This window comes from Podarcis cretensis, assembly GCF_951804945.1.
Source record: "Podarcis cretensis genome assembly, chromosome: 5".
In the NCBI taxonomy this organism is placed as follows: Eukaryota; Metazoa; Chordata; class Lepidosauria; order Squamata; family Lacertidae; genus Podarcis; species Podarcis cretensis.
Window position 1 is genome coordinate 51,430,839 of NC_137174.1, and position 19,886 is coordinate 51,450,724.

The window sequence follows — 19,886 nt, forward strand, 5'->3', positions numbered from 1 at the left end:
GCAGAAGGGAGTTAATGCCTGGCTCATTAAAGTAACACATTTATTCATAACTGATGTGGGTCATGTAAGTGTACATTATTAATGCTGCCGCTTATATGAGTCTCTTCTTAAATTGCACCAAGCGAGATTCCGCACACAAACATCAGATGCAAATTGTGTGTAATGTGTCTCCTGGCCATTGCATTAGATATTCAGAAGTACAGCTTTGTATATGGCTTGTTTATTCCTTCTTATTTATTTATTTATAGTTAAGAAGAAGGGCACTTCTGGTTTAAAACTGAGCAACCTGATGAACCTTGGGAGGAAGAAATCTGCCACGCTGGACAGTCCAGAAAGGTCTTTGGATACATGTAGTAAGCTATCCAAACAAAGCCTTGTGAAACATTTACATTTCATTTGGGTCTCTGCGACTAGCAGGAAAGACCAGCGTAGAGGGTGACCTAGATGTCACTAAGGGAGAGTCTCCTTCTTTGCAGCGTACCTGAATGTCCTTGTGAATAGCCAGTGGAGATCTCGGTGGTGTCATGTGAAAGATGGGCAGCTCCATTTCTACCAGGACAAGAACAGAAATAAAACTGCTCAGCAGCCTCTCAACCTGACAGGCTGTGAAATTATCCCAGACCCAACTCCTGATCATCTCTACTCATTCCGTATCCTGCATAATGGAGAGGAACAGGCCATGTTAGAGGTATGGGTTGCCAATTTCTCTAGAAGTAGGAGTGACATTCGTTTATGAGCAACACAGCTACTCATTGCAACTTATTGTAGTGCACACAATTGAATGGTTCAGTCTAGCGAACATAGCTATTGGTGTAGATTTATTTTCTCTTATGTACATAGCCTGTTTGGGGTAATCTGCCACATTCCTGAAGCTGATTTCATTGAGGAGTGTGGAAATATAAGAGAGAGACCTTCCTGTCCCCAATAAGTAAATGTATTGATTTTCTTCACTTTTATTAAAAAAAAAACCCCATGAAAATTGCTTGTAGACTTCATTCAACACTTCTCCTTACAGCATTATAACCTGCTTTACATGTCATGCTAAGCCAAGGCTTACTGCAGGCTGCTTGTATATGTTGTCATAAACCATGGTTTAGTGTGACACCTGAATGCAGCCAGTCTGAACAAAATGCTATGCAAAAAGATGTTAAACAGCTAACCAGGCAGCTTATTTTTATTAAATGAATAGACGTCTATTCTGCTTTTCCATCCAAAGAAACACTCAAGGCAGGAAAGCAGCATTTATTAGTCAGAATAGTAAGTGAATACTGAATCCCCACCCTGCCCTCTGATTGGAATATTGTACACCTGAAATGTTTTCTGAAATAAGCAGCCAGCTGGATTCAGTATGGGTTGATAAGAGTAGTTGGTTTTCACCACTGAAAAGAAAGACAAGACTGGTGAAAACAAACACACACAGTGTAACTTTCTTTGGAGCTACCTCCAGTCACCTCAGCTGACAAGCTGCCTTGGGGGAAAAGAGCAAGCCACTCCTATCCGTAACTTTCACTTGACTTGGATCAGAGTTGTTTTCCTTCTCTGTTTACCTCTAATCTTAGATTCTCTGACATCAGCACCCTTAGAGTGGGAGAAGGGAAATGTGACACATTTCCTGCATTTTGTAGTGGGAGGAATACTTGCTACCAACAACAGGCTCACTTGCCAGCGACTGCCAGAGGCTCTGGATGTTGTTTTGTTTAGCACTTAAGATTGCTGAGGTTGATGGAACAAAATAAGAAAGGCTTCAAAAAGTTACTCAGATTATCTCAATTTGTGAAGCTAAAGTGCATGTTAGACTCAGCATTTTAGTTAAGGCCAGTTGGAGGTTATAAATAATTTTTCGTGGGTCTTTCAGGGTGATTGCAGGGTGCTTTCACCATTCATGATGAAAGTTTTAATCATAATTGCTTCTGAGCCAGTTTGGTAGAGGAACTTTAGGAAGGTAAACTGGTGCCCTCTTCTGGCTTTGTGTGTTTATAATTTTTTATGTGTGTGTGTATATGTATATGTATTTGCCTACACACACACAATCATTTTTTTTAAGACTGTTGAAGATGTTTTTAGATATTACGATGCATAGAATTTTATTTATTTACTCACATTTCTATCCTGCTCTTCTTTCTCAAGGAGCCCAGGGTGGCACATCCTAAATTGATTTTTCTTTCCCTTATTTCTGCTTACTCTGATGAAAGCAACTTAGGCTTCTTGTAGTAAGTTTGGCCTATATCCTTAATGATTGTTTTTTTCTTTGGTGGTTTAACAGGCCAAGTCTTGTGATGAAATGGGCCACTGGCTTGGTCTCCTTTTGTCAGAATCTGGCTCAAAAACAGACCCTGAAGAGCTGACCTATGATTATGTCGATGCTGACAGGGTCTCCTGCATCGTCAGTGCAGCAAAGAATTCATTACTGTAAGTTTCTATGGTAGCATATTTGACATTCTGACCTGTCTTCTGATGGATGATTTCTAGTAGTTCCTACCAAACAAGTAGCTTTTATCCGAAAAGTATGTAATGAACAGTTTTGATGAGGTTACAATTGCTAGCGGAAAAAAGCAGGAAAGGGTTCTGATATGTAAATACCCACCATGTTTGCATTCAAATGAAGTATCCACTCATGAGATGGTTGTTGTAAAATATTGCATTGATGGTGACTAGCTCTGGTAATTGTGTGCAGTCTATCAATCTCTGTTTTTCTTTGAACTCCTAGCTGAATGTTTAAGACATGCAGCACACACACAATGTTGCTTATGGCTTGATGAAACCTATGCCTTGTCCTGTGTTAGAGAATGAGTATATTCCAGGCATTTAACATATTCAGTCCCAAACAAAAGGGGAGGTTACACTGTGGTTAGTGGCTTCTTCACATTGCAGACCTGTGGGTGCTGGAGACAAGATAGTAGGCAGGAGCAACAGGTGCCTTGCAACATCCAGTGGATGGCAATCAACTAACTTTTACTCAGAGTAGACCCATTGAAATTAATGGATTTGCTCTGAGTAAATGTTAGTTGACTACTACCCAAAGTAACTGGCATATTAGGAAGTCTTATGGGAGTATAGACTAATATCACATCATCGTCTCGTGTAGCTTTTACTTCTTTTGATAGCACATCTGCTTCTATCTTTTCCAGCTTAATGCAGAGGAAGTACTCTGAGCCGAACACTTACATTGACAACTTGCCAAAGGGGAAGGAGGGACTAGAGGAGCTCTATGATGATGTAGATGTTCCAGAGGCAACAACAATGGTGAGGGTTTTGTTTTGTTGCAATTACAGCTCATGTTGATGGGGGGGGGACGGGACCATTTTGTTTTCCATTGGCTGCAGTTTGTATTGATAATGCCAGAAATAACAAGTGATCCCAATTGCAAGGTGTCTGCAATTTGCCTTGTTTCAGGTCTGTACTGTTCTTTAACTGTATGTAATGTTTAAAGAATTTCATGCTGGCCTCTCTTGTTCTAAACAGAGTGGCATTTCTTGGGCGCTCTTCTAAGAAGATGCTTTTTATCTTTGACAGGAGGAAGTGCCCCAAAATGAAGGCAAAGATGAGGGGGATCAGGACAGAGTCTATCTAGACCTCACGCCAGTCAAATCCTTCCTTCATTGTGCTACCAAGAAGCAGGACCAGTTTTCCCCATCCGTTTCTCCATCATTGCAAAGAGCTTCCAGTAAGAGCTCAGCGGACTCTGAGAGAGACTCCTCCATCTTGCATAAAGAAGCAGATTTGAGTAGAAGATCACTGGAGATTCCAGACCCGGTAATGCTCAAAACCAAATCCGAGATATCAAGGAGGGGCCATAGCTCAGTGGTAGAGCATCACATGCAGATGACCGCAGGTTCAATCCCCACCATCTCTAGCTAAAGGCCTCAGGTGTACGAGAGGCACTGCCAGTCAGGCCAGATGCTAGGGAAGTTTTTAATGTTTGATATTTTACTGTTTGATGTTTTAATTTGTTGGAAACTGCCCAAAGTAGGTGGGGCAATGCAGTCAGATTGGTGGCATATAATTTTTATGATTTATTCTATAACTAGACAAAACTTAGCATTGAGCAGCTTGCTGGGATCATAAATGGACAGCCAGCTTCTGCTAGCCTTCTGTTGCTTAACCTCTGAAACCTTCTCTCTCATCCGACATCCCTAACAGAGGACTCAAGACATTGATGAGCCGCTCCCACCACGAACAACAACCATCAAAATTCAGGCACAACAGCAGCAAATTGCCTTTCCTCAGAGTGGCCCTGAGATTAAGGACACCACCACAATTATGATTGCATCCAAAGAGAAAATGGAACGCTCCAAGGTGGTGAATTCAGGTGTGTTTGCTGTCTGCAGTAATCTCTCTTTACCCAACAGCTTCATGACGGAGACTTATGGTAGAGGCAGTGGCTGCTATCATTAGCTTTTCAGCCCATGTTTAAAACATGGCGCTAGTGTATTTAGCTGCTGGTTTAAAGGGAAAGTTCTTGGAATTTCAGTCTCTGTCCCTGAGCTTAATTTCTTCATCTTTTATTTGTAGCAGCTGTAGAAACCAAACTCGGCAAGAACAGGACTGAGGCTGAAGTGAAGCGATACTCGGAAGAAAGAGATCGCTTGGAGAGGGAAAAAGAAGAAATCCGCTCTCAGCTGGCACAGCTACGGAAAGACAGAAGGGAGCTGAAAGAGATGCTGATAAGCTGCACAGGTAAACAAATGCCTCTCATTTCCACTTCATTTTCAGAGATCAGTGGAACGGGGCATATTGTTTTGGTCTCATGTGCTCCATTGACATGTAATCTGCTCTGAAAAGCCTCCACTTTAGGTGCGGGGGGAGGGCTAGTTCAGCAGCCACCCTCTTGTCTGCCACCATCATCTGAGGAGACAGACAGACAGGCAATAGGGAAGAGTACACACTGCCCATCTACTGTTGGATTTCCACTTGCATGTGCTTCTTTCCTCGGCAGACAAGAGCCTTTTGCCCACACTGGAGCAAAAACTGAAGGAAATAGAGGAGGAGTGCAAAAGGAAAGAAGATCAGCGCGTGGACTTGGAGCTGAGCCTCGTGGAGGTGAAGGAGAATCTCCGGAAAGCAGAGTCTGGGCCTGTAACACTTGGCACTGCGGTGGACACCACGCACCTGGAGAACGCAAGCCCTAAAGTACGTAGGGGGCTGTTTATAATCAGCATTGTTAGCAGAGTCGTTTTCAGCAAAGCGAAGTAGCTGAAGCCAGCAGCTGGTTCAAACTACGCATGATGCAGAAGATCCATGATTGCATTTTTTGATGTGTTTTGTAAAGCTCAAAAGGCAATTTGGTGGGTGGGCAGGGGGCTCAAAATAGCAGCACTGAGGAAGGAGGGGCTTAATGCTTTTCTCCCACACTATTTTCCTAGCCAGAATTGCACATGACCACCCTTGGAGGCTGGTAATAGCTATATGGATGCCTGTGTCTCCCAACAGCTAGGCCTAAATAGCATGTGAGGTTGACTGATACCTCAGTCATGATACCCCAAGGAGCCATACTGTCACGGAACCATAGATCCAATCACAGCACGTATGAGGAACGTTGTTCAGTTTGAGGAATACAGCTAGACTTACAGACTGCCACATAGCTATGAGTTTTATGCGTTGCCATCAGGAGCAGCTGCCGAGCCCATCTCCTGCCACTCGTGTCACTGCCATGTCCTGGGACAGTCTTTGGGTGGAGCCAATTGTCAGCGCAGTCAGGGCTATGTGGGTTCCACTTGGTGGGTGTACCAGATTGCCTTTGCCAAAGCACCCCATGGAGCTCTGACCTTGCCACTGCTCTGCCCCACCTTGTCCTGATATGCCGCAGTGCTGGAGTTGAGAGGGTGGCTTATAAATGTAGGACCTCATTGGCCCTTCCTGATAACAACAGATAAAGCAACATAATTAAAACCAAAAGCATAAAGTCGATAAACAGCGCCCAGAGGTAGATCTAACAAGCCATTAATAAACAGCACTTTTAATCCTGATGCTTTGTGATGATGGAATATGAGATCTTTAATGTTCGGCAAGAAGGGCTCTCTGACCTGTGCCTGATGAACTATTTTAGACAATTGTGTATGACCACAGCTATTATCTTGCCCCCATAAACACAGATGAAGGTTGCCAACCCTATGAATGGCACAGAAAACTCGCCTGTCAATTCAGCAATGGCACTAAAAAACCGGCCTTTATCTGTCATGGTCACAGGGAAAGGAACAGTTCTACAGAAAGCTAAGGTAAGACATGTAGCAAGAATGCCTGTAGTGCTTATTATGGCAATAATAATTTGCCCGTGGCCGATGACATATTTAAAACTATTGGGGTTTTGGAAAGAAATATATAAATATAAGGATAAGCCTTCAAGTGGGCCTATTTTTCCATTTTTGTTTTGCAGGAATGGGAGAAGAAAGGTGCTAGTTAGGAAATCCTAGCACCAATAATGGACTCAGTATTAGAAGTGGCCATTCGTGGACTACAGGATTCTCTTGCAAATACAGAATGGTCTAGATGAGGTAAAGCATGGCCAGCTGTACACCAAGAAATAATGGATGGACCAGGGTCAGAACCCAACATGGCCTTCATCAGACTAATGAATATGCTCCTTTTTTAGCAGAGGAGTGCTGTGCAGCTGAGAGAGTTAACCTAAGTGGAAACCTTGCTTTCTAACTTGGCCAGTGTACATAATGATGCCTTTGTGTATTTCTACTTTGGTGTTTTACTGTTGTCCAATCCAGGATTTGTTGGTAGCAATAGAATAGCAAGAACTGAATTCTTGCCAGATCTGTTTAATGTTCTTCTGATACACCAGGGCCTGGGGATCACAGAGGTAAATTCAGTTTCCTGAGCTAAAATCCTGAAAGCTGGTTAAGTAAATACAAGTCTCTGTGTCAGACTTTTCTGTTGGAGAAGAGCTGTTCCAACCAACGGAGACAATTTTGGCCAGGGAAACCAAGAGACACAGCTAAAAGGTATTATTGTTGTACACAATTCAGCCGGACTTTCCACAAAGAATTCCTGACCAAAAAACGAGTACAGCTCAGTGGAGGCTCGTTTGTTAGAGCAAATGGGGGCAGTGTCCCACCAACCCTTAGCCAGTTCCCACCCGCCTGCCTGCCTTCTTACTCACAACCAGTCCAGGACTGGCACTGGCAGTGCACATTCTCCTCCTTAGCCTCAGTTCTGCCCTTGTAGCACTCAGGAGGATGGGGACAAAACTTAAAATTAGTTGGCTATGTCTTTCATTGGCTCTGGCACCACCTCCTGTTGGCCTCCCATCCAACTAGTCCCAGTGGGTGACAACCACTGCTACAGCTTCTTAATTTTCAATGTTTAATGCTTGTACAAGGAAAGCCAGGGCTTTTTTCAGCCGGAAACTCAGTTCCTGCACCTCTCAGGTGGGTGCCATTGCCAATATAAGAGAACAAGGGAGGTGTTCTTGGGCAGTTCTGGCATCTCTTTTTCTAGAAAAATAGCACTGAAGAGAGCTATTATCAGTTGTCAGCACAAGAGCAATGCACTGGGTTCACAGGTGACTAGACATTCCAATACCCACAGACAACTCCTGTGATTAAGAAGGGCTTTCCAGTGGGCATAAGTAGCAGAGATATCTCATTATGACTAAGGATCTACACTTAAATGCTATAGATTAGAGGCTGTGCATGGATGGGAACTTAAATCTTTGTGGATTGGGGCCAGAAAGTCATTTAACGTAATTCTTTAGCCACTGCATCTGTCATTTGAGGAATAAAGGGGTGGAATCTTCTGTCCTAGCTTCCAAAATGTGATTAAGTATGCTGTGGGGTGATTTGAATGCACTTTAGTTACTCTGGAATGCTTCAGGTTAATAATATACACGTAATAGTAGTGTGTAGGAACAGATGCCACATCATCATATTCTGCACAATAGTTGGCATACTGTATGGAAGTTAAGTGCACAAAAGCGAAGGAGAATTTGTTTACCCAAGTATGGTGAATTTAATCATCCAAACATTTGGAAGAGTGGGGAATTCCACCCCTTTACCCTTGAATATATTCTTATCATTCTGTTTTCTGTAAACAAAAGTATAATTAGACCAAGGTAGAACTTGACTGAGCTGTGTTCCCGAAACCCAAGGAGATTAAATTATGTATATAAGGCAGAGTTAGGTGTGGACTCTGTGCCAAAAATGTCAGGTTCCTGAATTTTAACCTTGAATATGAATAATTTTTCAAAGCCAGCTGTATACAAAGGAAAGAATTTTTTATTAAATTGTTTGTGCTAACACAGTACTAAATGCTGTAAAGACCACAGGTGCTTGAGCTCAGTATCTCGCTATCCAAGGGCCTTTTCAGATGAACATTTTCTTGTGCAATAAATGTGCACTCCTGCTGGTCAGTCGCTGCAGGATCTCCAAACATCTTTCCCCAAACTACCTAGTTTATTATGAAAAAACAGCTTCCCCCCCCCTCAGCAGTAGAAGCGATATTTGCCCCTGGGGAAATACTGATAACATAGGGCAGTGTACAGCAATTGGTGTACTTTGATTTAATTAACTGCTGTGACTTCTAGGCACTGAGTGACTCCTGCTCTATGTACTACTTTGCTGGGAGTTCTCTTATTGCTCCAGAAATAGGTGGTGGGGTGAAAAGGAATATTCACACAGGATTTTTCATCCCACACCAGTCTTCTGCCATTTGTAAACCATCTCTCTCCCCCCACCCCCCTTTAGCTCCAAGATTCAGCCAAAATGGCTTGAGTCAAGCATGTACCTAAGCAGGTACCCTGACAATCAATAAGAATTTGCTGTTTAACCATGTTTGCTTTCTTAGTATGTATACCCCATTGACTTGTGCCAGGTCAGCATGCATAGGGGTTGTAGTCTTAGAAGTACTTAATGCTGTCTGCATCATTGGGGCATCAATTGGAAAGGCCAGAAACTCACAAGGCGGGCACAAACCCTAGATCTGTGAGTATACATTTTCTCCTTTCTTCTTTTGAGAGGGAAACAATCTCCAGGGGGTTAATTCATACCAGGGGAGAACAGTTTCTTAAGTTTGCAGACAATATATCATTTAAGCTAAAAAGCCACCTGTGTAATGTAATCACCGTGTATTTTTTAAAAAACCAGGCTTTTTAAAACCACAGTACAAGCATATTGTTTCCTGCTTGGCAGGGGGTTGGACTCGATGGCCCTTGTGGTTTCTTCCAACTCTATGATTCTATGATTCTATGATATCCACAGGTTACAGGCCCATCTGAAAGAGCTACACCATGTGTGCCACCATTCTGAAAGCAACAGGTATTTTTACCATTTGTCATACAAGTAGCATCCACAGTTGTTGAAGTAATGGGTCTACATTGACCCTAGGAATTAATTGTGCCAGTGTGCGCCTTGTCACTGCCATTGTACATGTCTTGAGGTGTCTGTACTGCATTTGTCTCTCTTTGCTGGTGCAAGTGTTTAAGATGGGGGAATAAGGGCAGGGGAGGCAGAGGGGTCAATAAAGTTTTGGTCCTCAGGTGCCCTGACAAACTGGAAGCATCAAGGGGGAAGGTGCCGAGGTGTACCCCAGCATCTGTGCCACAGATCTCATCCTGACACACAGCGCTGTGTTTCCTCCACCTCAACACTATAGCTGATAGTGGGGGGGCGGTCCAGGGACACAAAAAGTCAATATGTAAAGCAGGCAGTTTCAGACCCAAAGCGTTCATTTAACTCACCATAGAATGAAGTTGTTACTGTGTTCCTAGCTAAAAATAATACTTTCTATTTGTTGTACATGTGTCTTTTCAATCCATGGATGTCAGGGGTTCAGGGAGAGAGGCGCAGAGGAGGGAGGAGACCGAGAGTGAGGGAGAAGGATTCCAGCCTGACGAGGAAGAGGACGACAATGACCCGAGGTGGTCCATGAGTCCGTCCAGTGAATCGGAGGATTCCCAAAAGGGAGCCCCCCTGGTCAAGCCAAGGGGAGCCCAAGGGGGAAGCAGTCAGGAGCAGGGGAACGTAGGGGGAACCGCCAGTGGGAGTTGGAGATCGAGACCTGCTTCTCCACCGGAACGGAGTGAAGAGGGTGGAGTTACCAGTGTGTCGGGAGGAACAGAACAAGGAGCAGAGGGGGGAAGGAGATCGGGGCAAGACGCCCTGCCGGAAGGGGCGGAAAGCAGTACCGGGAGCAGTGTGGCTGTTGAAAGGAAGGTCAGGAGCAACGTACGCGCGCCAAGTTCAAATGTGGAGGCGCGCGGAAGTGGGGAGAGCTCTGGGGAGGAGCCTGGTGCTAAAGCACGAAGGAGGGGGCAGCAGGCAGGAGAAGACTCAGCCTCTGGGGAGTCCCGGAAAGAGGGAACACAGGGGGGCAGGAAGACCCTGCGGAAAAGGAAGGAGAGGAAAAGGTGGAGCAGCACAAGCCTCTTAAATTGGTGCAGGGGAGGGACGGACTCAGAGGGGACTTCTAACATCTAAGGGTAACAGATGTGGAGCCACGGAGTTTGGATGTAATGACGACAATGATCTTCAATAAAACCTTTTGTATATAACTTGGACTGGATTATGGTCTCTTGTGAGCTGGGACCCAGGGTGGCTCTGACAGTAAGTCCCCTCCAAAGAACGCAAAAATTTTTTTTTTGCAAAGCTCACGAACGGTGACAGCCATGAGTGCGGAGGAGCAGTTGACAGCTCTGCGAACTACAGTTTCCGAACTCACTGCTGCAGTCCTTGCGTCTCAGAAGAAGCATGACGAAATGGAGAAGCGCTGCCAGGACCTGCAAACCAGGTGGGAACGTGCAAGCAGGGAAGGGTTCCCAGGGTCCAGATCAGAAGGGATTGGACTTGGACGGAGGGGGGGCAGCCTAGTCACCCACTTCGATGGGAACCTGAAGCACTACCCCAGTTTCAGAGCAGACGTTTTGTATGCATTGCACTTGCTTCGTCATGACTTTAAAGATGAGGAGGAGAAAGTGGGGTTTATTGTTTCTCACTTGCATGGGCCGGCCAGAGACTGGTTGCGTAATTTGTGGCGTGAAGATGGCCCTGCCCGCCGCGATGCAGATGAATTCATTAAAGCAATGGATGCCTGCTTCCAGTCAACTGTAGATGTGGATCTTGCACGCAGGGAAATTTTTGGATTGCGGCAAGGCAAAGCCACTGTGCGTCAGTACCATTCCAGATTTTTTGCTTTACTGACTGCGCTAAGCTGGGAGAAGGATTGTGCACCTGTGAGGGATTTGTTCTGGGAGGGGCTCAGCGGTCCCATTAAGGATGAACTTGCCAGGGGAGACAGACCCCAGACCCTGGAGGAGCTTGTGCAGAGGGCTTTGGCGATTGGGATAAGGCACGAGGGACGTCCTTGGCACACTGAGGAAGAACGTCAGGTGCGTCCACCAGCGAGGACGTCTTCTTTCATCCCCAGGGAGTTCAGTCAGTCACATCCTTCGCCACTGGGAAGGCAGGGGGAGGAGCCCATGGAACTTGGTGGTGCTAAGGCTCAAGCAACAGCCAGAGCCCCAGCTTCCGGTGCAGTAAAGGCACAGCCTCCTAGAGGGACCAGGAAGTGTTACATTTGCGACAGTGCACAGCACATGGCGAAAGAGTGTCCCCAGAGGCTGCAGAAACACACTGCAGCTTTAGCAACTGTTGCAGCAGAAATGATGCAAGCAGAGCAACCTCAGGGAAACGACAGTGCCTGGCTGGAAGCAGAGCTGCTGGGGCTCAGCCAGGCGAATCTGTAGAGCAGTCCCCAGCGCTTTTGCAACGCACAGACCCTTTACCACCCAAGCCAGCGGTGCAGCTCACTGCAACACTTCAGTTGCCGAATGGAACCACCCTGGAAGTCCCCATCACGATTGATTCTGGGAGCAACGCAGATTTTGTGGGGACGCACTTTGTCAAGCAGCATCGCATAGCGCTTCTGCCAGCGACAACACCTCTGAACGTAGTCACGGTGGATGGCAGGAAATTGCTAGGAGGACAAGTTGTGCAACAGACGCCTCCCATGGTGATGAGGATTGGAAATCATCGAGAAGTCATCAGCTTCAATGTCACCCGCCTTTCAGACACGCCTATAGTATTAGGCATGAGTTGGCTGGAGAGACACAGTCCTGCTGTAGCGTGGTACCAACGGCAGATCACCTTTTGCTCATCGTACTGTGCTCAACATTGCATCCAGTCCAGCCAGGAGGAGGGAGCTGAGCAGCAGTTGCAACTTGGCATGGTGCAGGCAGTACCCCGCAAGTACGAGGGGTTCCTGGAGGTTTTCTGCGAGAAGGAAGCTGACCAGTTGCCGCCCCACAGGCCTTATGATTGTGCCATCGACCTGGTGCCAGGGGCGCAGTTGCCGACTGCAAAGCTGTATTCCATGTCTGAGGACGAGATGCAAGAACTCAGGGAGTTCATAGAGCACAATTTGAAGCGCGGATTCATCCGAGAATCGAAAGCGGTGGGGGGCAGTCCTGTTTTCTTTGTAAAGAAAAAGGACACGCCCCAAAAAAGACTCATTGTGGACTATCGATTCATAAACAGTAAGACCAAACCCAAGGCCTTCCCCATGCCCAAGATAGATGATCTCCTGGCAACCGTAAGGAAGGGGAAGATCTTCACCAAATTGGATCTGCGTGGAGCGTATAACCTCATACGCATCCGGGAGGGCGATGAGTGGAAGACGGCCATGTTCACGCCTCTGGGCACGTACGAATACAGAGTGATGCCATTTGGTCTCCAAAATGGATCTCACGTCTTTCAAGCATTTATGCATCACGTGCTAGCGGGACTTCTCTACAAGAAATGCGTGTGTTTCCTCGACGACATCCTGATCTTTTCGGAAACGGAGGAGGCCCATGAGAAGGACGTAAAGGAAGTCCTGCAGAGACTACGGGAGAACAAGCTCTACGCCAAGTTAGAGAAGTGCCAGTTTGATGTGACGGAAGTGGATTTCCTAGGCTACAAGCTGTCCGACAAGGGGCTGGCCATGGACAGCGCCAAGGTCCGCGCGGTGTTGGACTGGAAGAGCCCTCGCAATCGGAAGGAAGTCCAAAGATTCATCGGCTTCGCCAACTTCTACCGCAAATTCATCAGAGGTTTTGCAAAGGAGACGGCAGCGATCACGGACACTCTCAGTTCCAAGAAAAAGAGGTTCGTGTGGACGGAACAGGCGGAGCGCTCTTTTCAGAAGCTTAAAAGCCTTTTCGCCTCCGAGGAGCAGCTGCTGCACGTGAATCCAGGCAAGCCCATACGAGTAGAGACCGACGCGTCAGACAGAGCGGTTGGAGCCGTACTCCTGCAAGAAGATCCACATGGAAACTGGAGACCCGGTGCCTTTTACTCCAGAAAGCTCAGCAAAGCGGAGCAAAACTACACCATATGGGACAGGGAGCTGTTAGCCATTCACGCAGCGTTCAAAGCGTGGCGACATTTCCTCATTGGAGCCAAGCACACAGTGCAGGTCCGCACGGATCACAAGAATTTAGAGTATTGGCGCACGGCGAAACTCCAGAGCCAAAGACACATGCGCTGGGCAGAGTTCTTCGCGGATTTCGACTTCAGGATAGAGTACGTCCCAGGGGACTCCAACGTTATAGCCGATGCGCTCTCCAGGAAACCGCAATATCTTGAGGAAGCGGCGCCAATAGCAGCCAGGCACATTTTTGCACCGCAGGCGTGGGCGTGCGCTGCCATCGCTGTCGACCTGGACGCAGTGCGACGCGCGTTGCAGGTAGATCAGTTTGCACAATCCAAAATAGAGGAGCTGCGTAGGGGTTCGCTGAGAGACGATGAGTTCCAGTTACGCGACGGACTGTTAACTCACAAGGGTGCCCTCTACGTGCCGAGCGACGAGCTCCGAGCAAAGGTTCTGCAGCAGTTGCACGACGCTCCCAGTGCGGGCCATTTCGGCAGGGAGAAGACAATAGAACTGGTGGCCAGGGACTTTTGGTGGCCCCAGATGCGAGGAGAAGTAGCGGAGTACGTCGCCAGATGTGACACTTGTCAGAGGTCCAAGCCAGTACACCAGAAGCCGGCGGGCTTACTGGAACCACTGGAAACACCACAGCAACCGTGGGAGAGGGTGGCGCTGGACTTCGTCACTGACCTGCCCAGTTCCAGAGGCAAGACAGCGGTACTGGTGGTGGTGGACTTGTTCACCAAGATGGCGCACTTCATTCCCTGCGCGAAGGTGGCGACGGCGGAACAGACCGCCAAGCTCTTCATCGACCACGTGTTCCGGGCGCATGGGCTGCCGCGGGCCATCCTGTCCGACAGGGGGCGCCAGTTTATTTCCAATTTTTGGCAGAAGCTCCTAGGTATCCTGCGCGTCAAGATCAACCTAGCGTCGGCAAGACATCCACAAACCAACGGCCAGGCCGAGAGGGTCAACGCGATCATGCAGCAGTACCTGAGATGTTATGCAAATCAGCGACCCACAGCTTGGGTGGACTACCTACCGATGGCGGAGTTTGCCTACAACAACACGAAGCATGCGTCGACGGGGGTGACGCCGTTCTTCGCGAACAATGGACGTCATCCCAGGACCTTCCCGGGGTTCGTAGCACCAAGAGAGGGGGAGCCGCAAGAGGCCGACCAGTTCGCTGCAGAACTACAAGAGGTGCACGAGGAGCTGCGGAGACATTTGGAGCTAGCCAAACAAGCATATAAGGTGCAGGCAGACAAAGGCAGAAGAGTGGGAGAGGACATCCAGGTGGGGGACTGGGTGTGGTTAGCGGCCCAGGCGATGCCAACCAAGTCGTTGGCCAAGAAGAAGCTAGGGCACAGGCAGCTAGGACCATACCAGGTGGAGGCTAAGATCAACCCCGTGGCTTTTCGACTGGCCCTCCCCGAAGGTTCCAGAGTCCACCCGGTTTTTCATAAGTCGGTGCTCACTCCCTACAAGGCCCCGCACAGGTTTCAGGAGTCTGAAACAGTACCGCAGCCACGCACAGAGTCACCTAGGAGGGAGGGATCGCCTAGGGTCGAACCACTCAACGAGGTCACAGAGATCCTGGACTCGAGATGGGGGGAAGAGGGAATAGAATACTTTCTAGTCAGAGAGGGTGCACCAGTCAGTGCCAGTGGGTGGGTGCCGGACTACGCTTTAGACGAACCTCTTTTAAAGGACGAGTTCCATGCCCTTTTCCCACATAGACCCATGCCAGCCGAGTACTTCGATGACTGGCTCTTTACCCCCACATGTTCAGGCAGCACTTTCCACGGCTTTTCTTCAGCCGAGGAAAGAACGCCGAACTCAAACTCGCCCAGGGGATCGTGTTCGGGGGTGGACACAGAGCCCTCTTATTGGTGGGATGAGCAACCAGAGGAAGCCTGGCGCAAGAAATGGCTGAAGGGGCCTTGGCCGGCAGCACCAGACGAAGTAGCAATGGAAGAGGGAACTGCGAACATTTTGGGTGAAGAACCCGAATTCGAACACACGTACACCGAGCTGCCAGCAGAGGTCACGGACGTAGCCGAACTGTATCCTGCATCTACCTCCGAGGAGCTGCAGTTTCCACAACCCGCACCCGATGGGGGGGAGGGGGGAAGGGGGGGCTTCGAGGGGGGGATGGATGTCAGGGGTTCAGGGAGAGAGGCGCAGAGGAGGGAGGAGACCGAGAGTGAGGGAGAAGGATTCCAGCCTGACGAGGAAGAGGACGACAATGACCCGAGGTGGTCCATGAGTCCGTCCAGTGAATCGGAGGATTCCCAAAAGGGAGCCCCCCTGGTCAAGCCAAGGGGAGCCCAAGGGGGAAGCAGTCAGGAGCAGGGGAACGTAGGGGGAACCGCCAGTGGGAGTTGGAGATCGAGACCTGCTTCTCCACCGGAACGGAGTGAAGAGGGTGGAGTTACCAGTGTGTCGGGAGGAACAGAACAAGGAGCAGAGGGGGGAAGGAGATCGGGGCAGGAGATCGGGGCAAGACGCCCTGCCGGAAGGGGCGGAAAGCAGTACCGGGAGCAGTGTGGCTGTTGAAAGGAAGGTCAGGAGCAACGTACGCGCGCCAAGTTCAAATGTGGAGGCGCGCGGAAGTGGGGAGAGCTCTGGGGAGGAGCCTGGTGCTAAAGCACGAAGGAGGGGGCAGCAGGCAGGAGAAGACTCAGCCTCTGGGGAGTCCCGGAAAGAGGGAACACAGGGGGGCAGGAAGACCCTGCGGAAAAGGAAGGAGAGGAAAAGGTGGAGCAGCACAAGCCTCTTAAATTGGTGCAGGGGAGGGACGGACTCAGAGGGGACTTCTAACATCTAAGGGTAACAGATGTGGAGCCACGGAGTTTGGATGTAATGACGACAATGATCTTCAATAAAACCTTTTGTATATAACTTGGACTGGATTATGGTCTCTTGTGAGCTGGGACCCAGGGTGGCTCTGACAATTGCTATTTTAGAAAAGTTTTTTTTTAATAAAGAAAAAGGTTGGCTATAATCTAAGTGTGCATGTAAAAATCATTACATAGTCCAAAAAACAAGAGAGAAAAAACCAAATGTTTAACTTTGCAGGCCCATATACAGCCAAACCTTTTTGCTGTGTGGGCATGTTAACATAATCCAAAACTCTCTTTGATGAAAATAAATACTCTCTGGGAGTTCAAAAAGGAGGACGGAAAAACGCCCTTTTGTCCACTGGGGGGCCCTCTTAGAATAGAAAGCAAGTAGAAGCTGCTGCTGTTTTGTGTAGAAAGGCCAGACTTATCTTTTACACAAAATTTCCCCTAATAAAAAACACTTCTCATCCAGCTTGCTCTGAAGGCTTGATTAAGCAGCCCAGGGAGGGAGCAGCCTACTGCAAACCTCAGGTTAAGAGAAAATTGCACAAACTCTTCTGATTACAAAACTCCAGCAGAGAAGCAAACTTTAGTGTCCATTTGCGGCTATGAAGAAACATCAAGCCTACTTGCAATCAGTGTTGGATGCTGTACATGCTGGGGAAAAGGAACTGTTGCAAGGGAAGGCTGAGCGCTGGAATGTCTTACAACTCCCAAGATGGGCAAAACTGGGTGCAGATGCTGCCTCAGATTTTCACCTTGTTCTAAATATTTTTGGGTGCCTACTGTTTCATCATTTTAGATAGGTTTGCTAGTGATGGATGCAATCTTAGCACTCTGAAATTTACTCTTTATTTTCAACCATTTTGACTTTCCTATCTGCCTCAGTAGGAGAGCCAATATAATCAAAATGGGTGGATGCCCAACCTTAGTCAGAGTAGATCCAATGAAATAAATGGATTTTAGCCTGCTGCTTTCAGTTTGTCTATTCATACGGCATAAACTTTTTAAAAAAGGTATAATAAAAACACAAACAACACTACAGTGCAGGAAGGTTGGAATGGCATATAAGGGCACTGGGAGCAGAGTGGTGAAACTTGTCTTCGTACCTTGTTTGAATAGCTCAGCTGTGTCTATATTCCCTCTGCTCAGCTGTCCCAATATCTGCAGATAAACAAAAATACATTCCAAGAACTGAAAGCTACCCCTGCACTAGAGAACGAAACCTACTTCAGAAACCTTACATGTTTATATCCTTAACACAGATAAAATGTGGTAGGGCTGCAACTGGCAAAACTAAGAGCACTGCTTCAGCGAGATAAATAGAAAACTGATATGGATTTGGTGGTATAACAAACAAACAAACAAAACCCTCAATCCAGTAGATTCAACAGTTCAAAACAGCTTTATACCCATCTTAACCTCATACCCAACTCCTCTTATTACTGATCAGGATTTTCCCAAGTTATTTTTCACATTATGTTACTGCACGATGGAATGGCATAACTAAATGAAGCTGGTGCAGAAAGTCAAAGGCTTATTAAATATTGCAACAGGTGAGCTGCTGATGTGGTGCTTTAGAACTGCAAAATGCTTGTCAGGCCCAATTTAACAAGTTTTCTTCCTACAGACAGAAGATGCAGAGCGAAAAACAAGCAAACAACAACATACAGAGGACAACACAGAAAAGAATTGAGCATGGCACATGTACTGGGTGTTGGTTGTACCACAAGCGACGTACAACCAATAACCAGAGCTAGCCAACAGATTGCTTTTGCAAGCACAGGCTGCATGCTGCAAAGGAAGCCATTCCTAATAAAGTGATGAGGTGGTCCTGTTTTTCTAAATAGTTGCACACTGTTTAGTCAAACTGATAGAATTTATTGCAAAAGGATTCTTGCAGCCAGTGGATTGGGAAGCTTGAAAATGGATTAGAAAAATTAATTGGAGAAAATGAGCCACCCTCATTTCCTCCACCTCAATCCAGGGGCGGCAATTTAGCTGTGAGTGGACTTCATTCTGAGTTGGGATGTCAGACACAGAAGGAAAGTGCCTTTGGAGGGGGCTTCGCTGTGAAGATCCAATGGGGGAGCAGTGGACTTTGGCTATATATTAGAGTTTAAGGCTTAAACTTAAAGCTATCACATTTTTTTAACCTGCATATTTGTAAATAAATTCAAATAATTAAAAGAAGGCATAAGCCTCCAGTGACCTCCTTCCCAAGGAAACCAAACCCAAGTAAGCACTGCATGCCTGGAACTTCTCGATGGTCAGGGAAATTCAGGCATCTGTAAACAATATAAATCAAACCTTAGTCATTTTGCTGGTTTCATCTGAACTTTAAAATGGTACCAACTTTCCCAAGAATGTCCAATCCAGTACAGAAACCAAAATCTTCAGAGCTATGGAACTCACCATACAGAAGAGACGCTGACCTTAAATGGTGAAAGTGTCAGTACAGCAACAATAAATAATATCAACACAAACTAGATATTGGTCACCTCATTTGGCGTACCAGGAAGTGATTCTGTGCAAAACTCCTGTGCTTTGGGGAACAGCATTATTGCTTGCAAACGTTGACTGTGTTTCAGTTCTTTCATATAATGTTTTCAGTAGCTGAAGATAGTCAGTGAGTCTCTGGAATTTGCCTTTTGGAATGCTTGCGAGATCGATACGGCTGTTGCCAGCCGCGTCGGTTTTGTGGAGCACGGACCATGGCTGGATGCATCTGTGAAGTGTCACCCCTCTGAATTCCTATATTAAAAATAAAGAATGATTGTTTCCCAGAGCAAACAGTCAAATATGGTTTTCCTACATACAAAAATAAAACATGAATTTTAAATGAAGCCTTTTCATTTTTCCAACAGGTTGAAATGAGGCCTACAAATGAGTCTGTAGCTCTGTAGTGAAGTTGCTTCACTTAGTCCATTGACAACCTAGCAGGGACCGAAAAGGTCAACTTCAGCTATATATCAGTTAACTCTTTCATCATTAAGACTATCCATATTATGGCTCCTCCCAACACCCAAAGATTTCACAAGTATATTTTCCAATGAGGTAAGGTCTTGTTTGCACTACCGATTATTAAGGTTTCTTCAGCAAACAAGTTCCATTTATCATGCTTCTAGCAATTTAGTAATACAACGCAGGGAATATTGCAAGGGGTAAGTTATGAGATCAAAAAGGAATCCCAGAAAACAATGACGTTTTTACAGATAAAGATATGTGGGAGTGGAAGCAAATATGTGAGTATTCTTCTCTTTTGGTATTTGGTCTCAAGCATCCTAAAGGATGTCAGGGGCACCTTGACTGGTGGATGCAACCTGCTTTGTGAGGTTGGTGTCATCTGTGCAGCAAGAAGGACATGCTCAAAGCGCCAACCTCATAGGAAGACAATTGTAGGCCTCCTCCTATGCTTTCTGATCCTTCCAAATAGGTCAATGCAGAAAAGAGGCAAAGCACATGCAGAGCGCCTCTTGTTCAGCAAAACAAATACAGTGCGCACTACATGCTAGGTTGTTCTGCTTTTGCTGTAACAAGCTGACTCTTTTGGAATGAGATCCAACAAGATCTTAGTGAAAGAGTGTGCCAATTAAACCTAAGAAATATATGGGTTTAAGAAGATTGCAGTGAGTCATTTAAGATTAGTATTTGTGAAGAGAACAAGCCAAAAGTACATTTACCAGTCAACCG

At 46.7% G+C, this 19,886-nt stretch overlaps 2 protein-coding genes across 10 annotated transcripts in view; one reads left to right on the forward strand and one right to left on the reverse strand.

The window, feature by feature from the left end:
• Window positions 1–8,682, forward strand: part of AFAP1L2 (actin filament associated protein 1 like 2) — a 78,239-nt gene extending 69,557 nt beyond the window's left edge. The window contains exons 10-19 of one of the 3 annotated variants that reach the window (XM_079976646.1): window positions 249–353; window positions 477–688; window positions 2,264–2,409; window positions 3,129–3,243; window positions 3,514–3,753; window positions 4,138–4,309; window positions 4,513–4,677; window positions 4,937–5,130; window positions 6,093–6,215; window positions 6,374–8,682. In XM_079976646.1, coding sequence (XP_079832772.1) covers window positions 249–353; window positions 477–688; window positions 2,264–2,409; window positions 3,129–3,243; window positions 3,514–3,753; window positions 4,138–4,309; window positions 4,513–4,677; window positions 4,937–5,130; window positions 6,093–6,215; window positions 6,374–6,400 — 1,499 coding nt within the window. In that variant the 3' untranslated portion in view covers window positions 6,401–8,682. The remainder of the gene's footprint in view (window positions 1–248; window positions 354–476; window positions 689–2,263; window positions 2,410–3,128; window positions 3,244–3,513; window positions 3,754–4,137; window positions 4,310–4,512; window positions 4,678–4,936; window positions 5,131–6,092; window positions 6,216–6,373) is intronic. The other 2 variants (XM_079976648.1, XM_079976647.1) reach the window with 2 other exon arrangements.
• The window catches only part of VWA2 (von Willebrand factor A domain containing 2), a 46,641-nt gene continuing 31,891 nt past the window's right edge, over window positions 5,137–19,886 (reverse strand). For 4 of the 7 annotated variants that reach the window (XM_079976658.1, XM_079976656.1, XM_079976657.1 and 1 more), the window contains exon 15: window positions 17,023–18,947. In XM_079976658.1, coding sequence (XP_079832784.1) covers window positions 18,820–18,947 — 128 coding nt within the window. In that variant the 3' untranslated portion in view covers window positions 17,023–18,819. Of the gene's footprint in view, window positions 5,857–17,022; window positions 18,948–19,886 lie in introns of those variants that run through there. The other 3 variants (XR_013839077.1, XR_013839078.1, XR_013839079.1) reach the window with 3 other exon arrangements.